This window comes from Arvicanthis niloticus, chromosome 22 (genome assembly GCF_011762505.2).
Source record: "Arvicanthis niloticus isolate mArvNil1 chromosome 22, mArvNil1.pat.X, whole genome shotgun sequence".
In the NCBI taxonomy this organism is placed as follows: domain Eukaryota; kingdom Metazoa; phylum Chordata; class Mammalia; order Rodentia; family Muridae; genus Arvicanthis; species Arvicanthis niloticus.
In genome coordinates this window covers 11,956,954-11,969,796 of record NC_133429.1, presented here as the reverse complement: position 1 = coordinate 11,969,796, position 12,843 = coordinate 11,956,954, and the positions used below count along the sequence as shown (strand labels likewise).

General features: G+C 36.2%; 2 protein-coding genes across 3 annotated transcripts in view; one reads left to right on the top strand and one right to left on the bottom strand.

Moving 5' to 3' along the window:
• Parpbp (PARP1 binding protein) overlaps positions 1-11,560 on the top strand; it is a 43,616-nt gene extending 32,056 nt beyond the window's left edge. Inside the window, exons 8-11 of one of the 2 annotated variants that reach the window (XM_076919898.1) lie at positions 29-207; positions 1,509-1,590; positions 8,979-9,111; positions 9,541-11,560. In XM_076919898.1, the coding sequence (XP_076776013.1) occupies positions 29-207; positions 1,509-1,590; positions 8,979-9,111; positions 9,541-9,872 (726 nt within the window). In that variant the 3' untranslated portion in view covers positions 9,873-11,560. Of the gene's footprint in view, positions 1-28; positions 208-1,508; positions 1,591-8,975; positions 9,112-9,540 lie in introns of both variants that reach the window. The other variant, XM_076919897.1, reaches the window with a different exon arrangement.
• Pmch (pro-melanin concentrating hormone) lies at positions 10,602-11,755 on the bottom strand. The gene is made up of 3 exons (XM_076919903.1): positions 11,510-11,755; positions 10,985-11,183; positions 10,602-10,715 (listed from the first exon to the last, which is right to left on the bottom strand). The coding sequence occupies exons 1-3, from the start codon at positions 11,753-11,755 to the stop codon at positions 10,666-10,668; spliced, it is 495 nt and encodes a 164-aa protein (XP_076776018.1). The 3' UTR covers positions 10,602-10,665.
• Positions 11,756-12,843: the final 1,088 nt, after the last annotated feature.

Below are 12,843 nucleotides of genomic sequence, written 5' to 3'. Positions count from 1 at the left end.
TATACTTTTAAATTAATTTTTGTTTTAGCCAAAATCTTTTGCCATAAACCACGATACCGCATACTGTGGCAGAGATGCCGTGAAGATTTTACTGGTTCTTTTGGATGAAGACGCAGCCCGTGCTCCTACCAGAAATAAAGCAGAGCTTTTATACAATGACGGAAGTACAGTTCCTCACGGTGGAACGTCGATGCTTACACTCTTTAAGTACGTAAAATGGAAGCTATGTGTGAAAGCACTGACTTGACTTTTTTTTTTTTTAAATAGAAAGTACCTTGTTGATTATCAGAGGAACTTACACTTATGGTAGGAAACTTGAAAGTTACTGGAGAATATAGAAAAAGCAAAGAAAAGCTAAAGAAGATCGGGCGTGTCACTGTAGCCCAGTTACAGTGTCAGTGTAGCACTTAAGAGTGTTTTCAGGTATTGCTGAAAAATTTTTATTTGTTTTGGTGTATATCGGAACTTTGTTAAATCACAGCCCTTAAAGCAATTCTTTTTAGTGGCGTTCCTGATGTCTAGTGAAGACTTGAGACTTGAGAGTAATTGTAAAATATGCCAAAGAGAGCTCAGTTAACAAGTAGCAAAGACTTCTTCTCCCAAACTTGAGGTCATTTTTTATTGGCCACTATTCTGTGTAGTAACAGGATGAGGCATACACACCATATTTATAGCAGAGTTGGCATTTGTTAGCTTCCTTGCTAAGTGAATGTTGGTGTTATATAAAGACCTTGACACTGCCTTGGCATCACTCCAGCAGCCATGATAAGTACCATAGGCGGATACAGACTGCAGTTAAACAGGCCCAGTGTGAGGGGATAGCAGCAGAGGTGGCACAGTGGGTTCTGGTGAGAACCGTACCTCCTTAGAGGATGCCGTCTTGTTTTGTTTTGCTTTCCTTACATGAGCTTCTTTACTGTGTTCACATTTTCTCTCTTGCCCCTTTCTTACCAAGCATATGTCCTATCCAATTGAGAGGTTACCCTTGGAGATCCTTTAACTGCAGTTGTCTCTTCAATTCATGTACAGTCACATTTAATGGTTAAATACAATCACATGGCAGGTTTTTTCCTCCTGTAAATATGCTTTTGAGAGTAGGGAGAAAACTAGTTTAAAAGCTTCTCTGGCTTATGAGTGTCATAGTTCATTTGAGTTGCTACCAAAATGTATTTTTGACTGGGTAACTTACAAATAACAAATTCATTTCTCATAGTTCTGTAGGCTAGAAACTCAAGATCACAGTGTCAACAGGCTGATTGTCATTGGTAGGTGGAGGCCTGTTTGTTGTGAATTGCACCTGCCCAGGCATCTTCATATGGCAGAAAATTCGAAAGGACAATGAGAGTGAGGCCCTCAAGTGCTCTCACTAATCCATCACCGACCTCAGCACCTTCTTCAGGCCTTCCCTCTTAGCAGTGTTTCAGTGGAGACTAAATGTCAATGTACATTTGGAAAGGACAGGAACATCCAAGCCCTATTTATATGCTTCATTTGTTTTCCCCCCATAGGTCTCCCACACAAGTGAAGAATACATCAGTTAAACCTCTCAAAGAACGAATCCATAGGTCACTGCAAGCAGAGAAAAATAAGGTATAGGAAAGTTCATTTTATATATAAAATGATAGCTATTGTTTTATTTTGGGAGAAATGAATATATAAAACTAGGCTGGATTTTGTAGTTATGCCATTCATATAACACAATAAGGAGTAAATGAAAAATTAGCATTGACAGTTTGTGGAGAACAGCATTGCTTTTATATAATCTTGACCTATCTGTGACTTTTTAATTTATTGGATCTTAAATGAAAGAAAGAAGTAAGCAGAGCTATTGTAACTGTTAGACCAGTGTGTATGAATGAGTGAAAGAAAAAATAAAGAAGCTGTGTCCTTATGTGGTTGTCAGCATTTTTAACGGAATGGAGACTTGATATGCTGCCACCACTGTAACACGAACTGAGATGGTCAGCTGTAAAGGGAGAAGGCCTTTGGATGGCATTCTAAAGTATTTATACTCTTAAAGTTATCTATAATACTAAAATTATATACATTATAAATTTTAATTATATATATATATATATATATATATATATATACCAAATTATAAATTCGGAAGACACAGTGGTAGCTCTTTAGTTATAGATTCAGATGAGAGAGTCTTCACATTGTTCCTTAGTGGTTATCTGCTTTCATATAACTTGAAGTAAGTTTCTGATTTTCCATTAGAACATTTGTGTCTGAAGTTGATAATGTGTTTATTCAAACATGTAAATTATTTTTGGTTTTATGTTTTAATGGAATATATTCAATAGTTTCTATATATTGGGCATATATTGTATGTTATTAAGTATTATTAAAAGTTTTTATATAAAAATTATACTTATCTTTAAATTATTAAATAATTTTTCATCTTGATACAACAGAAAAAATAACTTTTTTGTATTTTTTATTATTCTCTTGTATTTCTTTTAAAAATTGTTTCTTTTATTTTTTAAATATATATATTCCTTATTCTCTTTAAAATTCATGACCTCTTTATTGTTAATTGTTATGTTCTTATGAGTTATGTTGTTAATTATGTTATGATACACTTACACACATACTATTCCAACCTGTTTAGTCTCTATAATATTACTTGCTTGTATTTACTTTCATGGTTGACCATTTGGTATTGGTGTACTTTTCCCTGGGGAAGACTATCATTCTCACTTTCAGCATTCCTGAGTTGCTTGTAGTTTTCTATGTAGGTTGAGGCCTCTTGAGATTCCCCTCCCAACTTCTCTCACTGCTCTCATGTATGTTAGCATGTGCGGGTCATGTTTAGGCAGTCGTGTTGGTCTAATATTCTTAAGAGACACCATCTTAAGACACAAGCACAACAGATTCTTTGTGCCCTGTCTTCTCCATTGACCCCAGAGCCTTAGGTGCTGGAGTTGTGTTGTAGATTTATCCCCGGGGACTGGGTTCCACAACTCTCCGTTTTGATTGGTTATGGTTTTGTATAGTGGTTTCCATCTGAGGCAAAGAGGTAGTTTCCTTGGCAAGTGATGAGGACTGCACTTACCTGTGGGTATAAGGACAAATATTTAAAATGTAGTTGGTTTTGTGCATTTTTAGAAATTCTCAGGGGTCAGCTAATTACTATAAAATGAAAACAAATCCATGTGTGCTAGAGAAATAGAAAAGATCATCTAATTTAGTATAATTTGCACAGATAGAAACACATTTTAGAAGGATGATGTCTACTAATGACTGTGCAGTATCTTATGTCACTTGGCAAAAGCGTGAATTAAACTGGCATTGCTTTGGCAGCCTCGTCCACACAGGTATGAAACTAAAAGACAGTAAAGAATTACTATTCATAATCATGCTTTATAGTAAATAGCCTTTGCAGAAGCAAAATATGAAATCCTCCAACTTAGCCAGACATATAACTGAAGCACAGACAGGTAGAATATTTGCTGGAAATAACAAGAAATATTGCCTGTATTAACTCTCAGAGTGTTGATGAAATAGTATTCAACTACTTATTGCTATATTTTTCTGTTCCTTTTGCTCTATTGGTATAGAGTTGTGGTGAAGTTTTTTCTTTGTTATGGGAGTTATATGTGGTCTATATTTGAACTACTTCAAGCATTTTAAAAGAAGAAAATATTAGAGAATTTACAGCTAGGTCTTCCACTTTCATTTCCCACTGTGGTCTATGAGGAAACTTGCATCTGATAATCCAGTAGATTTCCCCGTGAAGGAAACTGGAAGGGCCTCATTAAACCTCTGTGTTTGATATGGACAGACCATATTTCTTCCACTTCTTTACCATTACTTTCAAACTAGTTTACATCATTTATTAAATAGTTTTTCTATTTCTTATTAGAAGAGTTTTAAGGGCCCACTTAATCTTCTTAACTTTTGTGTATTGTGTGTTTTAGTCCTTACATCTTGATTTGCTAGTCCCTTGCATATCTGCCTCAACTGAAAGGGCATACATATTTTTTTCTTTAATACTTTTTAGCATCTCAATGAATCTGTGTTACATATGTAGTTATCTACTTACTAATGGAAATGACCCAATTCAGAAGGCATAGGATCCTTAAGACGAGGAACAGTAGGTACAGTGAAATTTAGATGTCAGTAGTGCAAGACAATTGCCTCTCTGTAATTGTTATCTCCCTAAACACTCCTTGTCCTGGGGTGTTAGAAATTTCTTTCTTGGATAACCCAGGTTAGCCTGGGAATTTGAAACATTGAAAGCTTATCCAAGTTAAATAGGTGCACTGGGATTGATTCTCAGAATGTCCTCTCTCCTGCTTCCTAACGTGAATTGCAAAGTTATTAAAACTAAGAGAAACAGGGCCTAGGAGACGGTGGCTCAGTGGGTAAAATGTTCACTGTGCAGGCACAGAGACTCGGGTTCAGATTCCTAGTATCCAAGAAATAGCTGTCACGGTGGCTTGCTCCTGTGACCTTAGCTCCAGGAGAGGAGGCAGGCAGTGGTTGGGTAGGCCAGTGGATCCTAGTGCTTACTGGCTATCCAGCCAAGCCGAATTGGCCATCTCCAATGTCAATAAGAGACCCTGTCTCAGAAATTAGGGTGATGTGACTGAGGACAAATACTCTAGGAAAATCACCTTTGATTTCCATATGTACCAGGTCGGGTGAGAGCAGCTGCCATGCACGCACGCACGCACGCACGCACGCACGCACGCGCATGCGCATCCCCCCCAGCAGTCACTGAGCACAAACAGCAAAAAGTCTTGTAATAAGTTGTAGTGCACTTATTACAACATGGCCCACAGAGAGCTAATAGTCGCAGAGGTAAGACGCTTAGCATGATTTAGCAACTTAATCTAGTTCTGGTTATCAGATAGAGATGCAGTATTAATTTAGTCCTAGTTATCAGATACAGAGAATACAGTACTAATCTAGTCCAGCTTGACAGATAACAGAGATACAGAACTATTGAGTTCACCAAATTGTCCTTTGGCTTCCCAAACTGGGAAGCCAAGTAAACGTGTTTCTCTTCTTACTCTTCAGAGAAGTAGTGGGCACAGTAATGTGTGAGAGTGGACTCTGAAATGCACGTTCTGAGAGAAGTGAAGGCTCTTGGGCTTCTACTAAATCTCGTCTAAGCAGTCCTCTAATTAGAATCAAGTGTAGCCCTACAAGATAAGGTAGACCTGATAATATTTAGTAATAAGCTCAAGAAAGGGACCCAAGAACCAGAAACTTCTTTAGACTGTTGCTTATGGTGACCTCTGTATCTTCCCCCAACCATTCCTTCACAACAGAAAAGTGAGGGTCAGAAAATATGTGACTCTGGGGAGAAATAAGCTGCTTTCAAATGAGAGGTGACTAGAATGAAGTAATAAGCCATAGACTGGAGACTCCTGGTCCCAGTTAGAGTATAGTAGATTGTGGCCGAGCTCACTTCTCTTACAGTAACACGATTAGAAAAGGCAGATACGTTTGGAAAACACATTTTAAAGGCATGGTAAAGCTATGAAGCAGAAGAGTTAAACTAAGAACCCAGGAAGAATGAGTCCTTCTCTGATGATTCTTCCCAGTCTGTTGGTGATTGTTTTCTGGGGATATACACTGAGGATTGCGATTAGCCACATAAAGAGCCCCTAACAAAGGAAAGAAGAGGACAAGTGAGTGAAGCTTTGTGTGTTTTGAGGGGCTGACCACTATTTGAAAACTTCTCATTACCTAATATACAGCAGTATTTTTTTTTCTACCAAGGGCACTTAAAAATCTGTTAATTAACCCTTATTAACTCTGGAAATTATTTTATAGATCACATTGGTAGCAGGTAGCAGGGTAAGGTTTTATATTTAGGTTCTAGAGTTGAAAGTTTGGTTTATTGCCAAAGAGTAAATGAAAGGCTCATAAAGTTATTGCTTAGATGACTTTTTAAATTTAGCTGTGTAGTTGAATTTTCTCTGATAGCAAAAGATATTATTTTGTATATATACAAATTCTTCAGTATCAAATAAATGACATAAAATCTCCATTCTTTTGAAAATGTGGTAATAGAAGAATGAAAAGATACATTTGGAACAAATTATTTAAGATACATAGTTAACAGGTATTTTGAGGCTAGTTTCCCTTTCCAAGCTTGTTGATCCTGTAGTGGTAGCTAAGACTTAATATCTTAACTGTCGATGCCTGCCCAGAGCTTTAACTAGAGTCATGCTTTCCTATGGGAAGTATTATTTTCCTCTAACTGGAAACCTCCTAATAATTTGAATTAAAAAGAGGTGTGGCAAAGGACTTTCCCAGTGTGTGGCAAATCTGAAGTTTGTTGTAACTTCACTGTGGATAGCAATCTCCCCAAAGGAGAGAAATTTTGGAAGAGAAAACTTCCAATCCTTTTCTCTCATACGACTTGAACATAAAATGATTTTAACAGCCATGTATGAATCTGGACATTATTCTGAGTTGTTTGGTACTTCAAAAGCACTTTCAAGAGGAAATTGTTTTGTTTATTTGTGATTCTAACTAAAATACACAGAGATATTTGGAAGATTTGCAACAGGAAGTAACCTTATTTCTATGCGACCATTAATCTTGTGCAGAAAAATTCTGCTTTTATGAACAACAACAACAAAATTCCCTTTCAAGTTATAAATGCAAGCCAATGTAGCTTGCACTCTCTTAATAACTGAATAAATTTAATAAATGAAGAAGTTGATTATAAAGTCCTTGTTTTGAGCTACAGTCTATTATCTTTTCAGAATTGGCTTGGATCTGAGAAATCTGATTCAGCAAAACTTACATTATAGGGATATCTACTTCATCTGTGTTATAATAGCTATCCAGTGTCTGCATTGATCTCCTCAGTGAACATGCATATCTTATATACGTCTCCATATATACATATATATTTACATATATTCATAATCTCTATACCTCTGCACTTTGGTGTTTGAGATAAGGGGGACTTCACACGCCATATTCTCTCTCTCTCTCTCTCTCTCTCTCTCTCTCTCTCTCTCTCTCGTTCTTGCTCTCGCTCTCGCTCTCTCTCACTCTCACTCTCTCTCTCTCTTTTTCTCTCTCTGTGTATTTTGGTTTTTTGAGACATGGTCACTCTGTGGTTTTCATTATCCTAGAACTTGCTTTGTAGTCCAGGCTGGCCTTGAACTCACAGAGATTTGCCTGCCTCTGCCTCCTCAGAGTTGGGATCAAAGCTGTATTGCACAGGAATGTTTGTTTGTTTTGTTTTTTAACTTCTATAATGCTAACAATTATGTGGGATGTCTATGACTATTATTACATTTATGTGTGGACATGTTCCAGGTTGATGGTTTATTCAAGACTGTCTAGTTAATAAAGGTCTAGCAAGATGGTACAGTGGATAAAGGTGCCTGTTTTTTTTTTTTTTTAATTTTTAAAGGGCTTTTTTGTATTTTGATACGTGTTTTATGGTTAATCATTTTTTTTCTTACCTGTATCTGTCTGTCCTCATTACTATAAGAACCCACTGTGTTATAACTTTCATTTTCTGAATTTTTATACTTTTTTTTTGCAACTTTTCACATCTTTGTGATTAAAACCTTCAATAGTTTTTCATGGAAAAATATGTAACATAGTTCTTTAAAAAAAAATTCACAGATCTTTTATTTAAAGTCTCCATAGTTTTAACTTTTAAAAATTATTATTATTATTATCATTTTTACTATTATGAAAATGGTTTGATTATTCTTAAAGATAATTTATTACTCTAAGTAAAATTGTTTTTTATGAAGCTGCTGGCAAGGAAGCTATCCTCATAATCTTTAAGCTATAGTTGGTGATTTCATTGCCATTGTCTTTGCAAACATATGCGTGAACTGAAGCACTGGTCTCTGACTACGGTAACATAAAATGTTATTACTGAATATAATATATAATTAGATTTTAATCAGTAAATACTCATAGTAGTATCAAACATAATACAAGTATAGTTTGAAGTATTAACAGGATATGACATAGCATCTATTGATTTGGAGAAACCTCCCATAATAATGAGTGGTAATAGACAATGGGAGACAATGGGAGATCGTGTCATTGATGACATTCACATTATTTGTGTAGACTGCATTGTTCTGAAATCTTTTCCTACTTCTGTAAATGCTCCATAGTCTTGTATTTGCAGAATGCATTTCCAAACTGCTTGTCTTCCTGTCTTACTTCATAAATTAACTTTTCCTTCTCCCTCTCCCCACGCCCTGCCCTTCAGTGTCTCAGAATATAATCCAGGCCTTCAGTGTTGATCCTCTTACTTTATCCTCTGAGCGTTAAGACTACTGCGCTGTGTCTACACCCCACTTAGAACTAACTTTATCTGTGTGTTTTTCTTCTGTTTATGAGAAAGTTGAGCTTAAATTCTTATCTCTGAGGTTAAATGCAAGTGTATATTTTGAAATTTCGACCATTAAAACTGCATTGCACCTTTCTAGAATGACATAGTTAAAGACTCTGGTTTTCTCAGATGCATGTGTTAAGCAAGAAGATGTGACTTGCCACTGTTTATGTTCCTCTCGCTGAACGTTTGCTATTTCTCTTCCTTTTAACTTCTCAACCCTAATTTTTGTCTTAGTATTTTTCCTTCCACCAGTATCTTTAATCTCATGTCCTATCTTTCAAAGCTTTGTGCTCCTTATAAGATATAGAACTCCCATCCTTTTATGATTGTATGAGTATATATTATTACTTAAGTTATCATAGCACCCACTCCAAAGCAGCTCAAAAAAAGCATGTTACAAAATTTCTAAGGAGTAAATAATTAGAAATTTTAGAACTATTATAAAAATATAAACTCTCTGGATAAAGCTAGTATTGCTAAACACACCAAGAGGCTAGTCATAGTAACAAGTGAGTGATGGGACTTGTAAGGACAGTCTTTGTATTGTGTGTCAATCACTAAGGGACATGTATAGAACTAAATGGAAAATAAGACAGAATATAATTGCATATTTTTTCTTTTTTGTTAGCAGATGAGACAAACGTTAATTAGATCCCAGTTTGCTTGTACTTATAAAGATGACTCCATAATGAGCAAGAATAAATGGAATGTTAACTCATCATCAAAGCCGCTGTCTGCTCTTCACTTGGAAAATGATGGTTCTGGTAATTGACCTTGTTTGAACAATTAGTCAACCAATTGGTTTTACCTTAGTAAAAACCAGATTATTTCTGCAACATACTAAGAAATGTAAAGATGTGGGTTTTTAGGCCTGGATTGTTTTAGAAATTGAATCTAAGTACAGATTTATGAAAAGGAATATGATATAATTTAATCTAACTAAGTAGATTTAGAAATTACTTCGTAGTTTTGTCTGTTGTGCTTTTACATAGATGTTGTGCAGGATGAGAGTTGGCATAGTAAAATGAAAGTTAGTGTGACAACAGCTACTTCCAGTGTTTAATTGGTAGGATTATTATGTTATAAACACATTTTAAATGGTCTAGCCATTAACGTTTATTTCATATGTCTCAAGATTTATAATACTTAATATCATTCATTGTTCCTTTCCCCCTTGTCCTACTTCATGACAGAGGGAGTACAGTCGTCTGTTGGAAAAGCAATAATTGAAACAAGTTCTGAAAATGTGCGTCTGGACAGAAGTAGGGATGACAAAATACCAAGAAAATCTACAAAAAGGAAGATATTGAAGAGGAAACAGCTGGATTTAGACAGTGAGAATATTCACTGTGACCATGGAAATGAACTGTACCAACATAAAAATGTTAAGATCCCTAAAGTGCCCAGTGACTCACACAGTAAAGCTGGTGGCAAACTAGCCCGAGGAGCGAAAGGCAACAGGTGCACTGCCAAGGACAGACTGATTCCTGGCCAGACCAAGTTGACACAGTTTTTTATGCTATGATTTTGTCATCCATATGCTTTAGATTTGGGTACATATAAGACCATTCACCAGAGCTCTGAGCTAACTTTTTAAATCTTAAGACTTAATTTTTTGTTTTTTATGAATGCTTTCACCTTTGTTTCTCAATATACCTGTGATGCAAACAGTTCACATGTAACATTGTTTAGTGACTTGTGTGAGTTTTATACACAGACTGGGTGGAATGAAGGATAAAGACATTTATTTAGCCCAGCTTCCAACAAATAAAGAGGGTGCCCAGAGGGTCCTCACCACATCTTTAATGCCCTCTATTCCTCTGGGAGGGCAATGACTCCTTAAAAAGTAAGGAGGGAAGAAGATCTCTGCCTTTTGAGGTCCCGTTGGTCATTTATAATGGTCAATTGTAGATGGCTCTGCTTCATTTCTTGGATCAGCTTCTGGATACTGGGATTATTAAATTTCAACCTGAGTGTTTGAGGGAGGCAAATTTCAAGTTTCAAGGCTGCGCAGAATGTCTTTATTACATAAGTTCCCAAGATGTTCTGTTGTGATGCTTTATTATTTTGATAAATGTATGTGAGGCTCACATATTAACCACCATTCAAAAATAACCAGTAAGTCAGAATTATGCAGAATTTTTGTGAAGTTTAATGCACTAGTCAAAGCATGTCATTTACATTATTACATATCTTAACCAGTTTCTTTTTAAAACAAACGTTTAGGATAATACACAAGTTATATCAACATTAAGGGCTTTTCTCTCCACTTGCAATGAATTGTTTTCTTCTGAAAGGATGTTGTGGACCAGCAGGTATCAGACTTGCCAACATGGTCGGTAGACTCTTCCCAGCATGCACCTGAGCACTGAAAGGGAACAAACAACGACTATAATTACCACACAAAATTAAGAAAAACTGTGGACGTATAATGAATTCGGCATAAATCAAACCACTATTACTGATTTTGAAAAAGTCACCATTTTGACACAGGTTGCCTACTATTTGTTACTATTTGTTATTTGTTAGAACTGAATTATGGTCTTGATTTTGTTATGGTCAGATCCAACTCAGTTAAGCTCAGAGCTCTTTTATAGAATTACTATGTAGGAATTGAATGTTTAGAAGGCTACTCACTGTCAAAATCTCTCCTTCCTATGGGAAATTTAGCTGAGTTTTCTTCATCCCCAATTTCTCTCTTTTCTTGTGTGGACTCAGTATTCTGAACTCCATTCTCAGCTGGGAAGGCTACTGATCCTTTTAGAGCGAGGTAAGGTTTTACAGCCAGACTCAGTGGCAGACCGTGAGTTACAAGATTCTGTTTGGAGCCTGTGTTCTGTGAAGAGAAGATTGGTTTGTATCCCAGCTTGTCTTCTTAAGAGTAGAGCTAAAATGCAGTTGTACAACATTCTTGCTGATCAATTCTAAGATGCTCTACACTACGTTCACCTCCTAACATGTGAGATACAAGATACAAAGCTTTTGGATAGGATGGGGAAATACCTGGTTAGTATGAAATTTTCCTAGTTATCTTAATGCACCCAATGACTGCATGCATGCCTATTTCTAAAATTAAAATTCAAAGTTTACTTCTAGGTGGTTTTTAATTATAAAAGTCATTTTCATTTCTAGTGCGATCAAAAGTGGACTGCATATACTTACCTTTATGTTCTTGTCGTCATCGTTCATGAAACCGCTCTCGTCATTTTTGTATTGCTCCAGAGAAGGAGCGACAACTGATCTTTCCGCAGTATCTTCCTTCTGAAAGGCTTTTCCCATCCTAAATGTATTAAATACTATGTCATCTTCTAAATTCCTTATGGACTTGGAAGCTGAAAGCAAAATACCTTGAGAAAACAAAGAAAGAGCCAGCATTAACACGTAGGAAGAGAGATTCATCTTTGCCATCCTTAGTTTGAAGCTTGCATAAAGCCAAACAAGAATGGGTTGGATGAAAAGTTTCACACTCTGCCGGGAGCTGGATGATTCCTACCTTTATATACTTTCTGCCTGAATAGGAAACACTTGAAGGCCTTATCTTCTCATTTTAGAAATGACTCATCCCGCAGAGCCTCGCCTTTGTAAGGCTGCTAATGCTTGCATTGTTTTGGATTTAGTGGCCTGTTGTTTATTTCGTGTGTGAATTTTCTCCGAATCTGATTAAGATCTTTGAGGGGAGGCTTTTTGTGAGCAGATTATAGGCTCTTGGAGTGGGATGTTATTAAGGAAGACCACGGGACACCAGGCTCTCGTAGTATCACTGTTTCCTTCTGTATACTTTCTGATTAAGATATCAAAACATGTTATTTAATTCATGGATAATAAGGATAAAAGTGTTATGTCCTTTTAATCCTTATTAAATAGAAGTTATTGCTAGAAAAGAGTTTCCTTTATAAATACTTGATATGGTCTTTTGTGAGGAAAGTACATCTGTGTGTCAGTATAAACAACAACAAAGACTTGCTCATACTTCATCTGAAACTTAACTGTCTGCTGTTCTTTATCTGAGTTCCTCTTAGAGAATTTAGTAAATAGTTGATAAAAAGTCTGTGAATATTCATGGTCTCCATAAGGATTAATTTTGGAAGTTTTAGGTTTTTGCTTGATCTCTATTTATTGAGACAGGGCCTTGCTATGTAGCCCTGGCTGGCCTTAAATTTCTGGTAATCCTCCTACCTCACCCTACCAAGTCCTGGGATTATAGGTATGTGCTGTGCCACCATAGCCAGCTTAGATACTGTGTTTTTAAATTATATTTCAAAATTAATTTCTAAGATTCTAATGGGTAATACATTCTCACGCATATATTTGTGTGTGTGTTAACAAAACTGTGTTTCAAGGTAGGGAATTTCTAGGGCATAGACTTCGTATATGTTTGGCTTTAGAAATGTTTTTCAAAATAGTTGTAACCAATTTATGCTTTCATTTAACAGGGTACAAGAATCCTGACTGCCACTTGTTTGACCTTGACAATGCTAAAAAGGCTGGAATTTCAG

Excerpts from the sequence above, each read along its gene's own strand:
- Pmch (XM_076919903.1), bottom strand. The coding sequence starts at position 11,755 with ATGGCAAAGATGAATCTCTCTTCCTACGTGTTAATGCTGGCTCTTTCT. Across the intron at positions 11,184-11,509 it reads ATGACGACAAGAACATAAAG|AACACAGGCTCCAAACAGAA; the intron begins GTAAGTATATGC and ends TTCTCTTCACAG. Across the intron at positions 10,716-10,984 it reads AGGAAGGAGAGATTTTGACA|TGCTCAGGTGCATGCTGGGA; the intron begins GTGAGTAGCCTT and ends GTTCCCTTTCAG.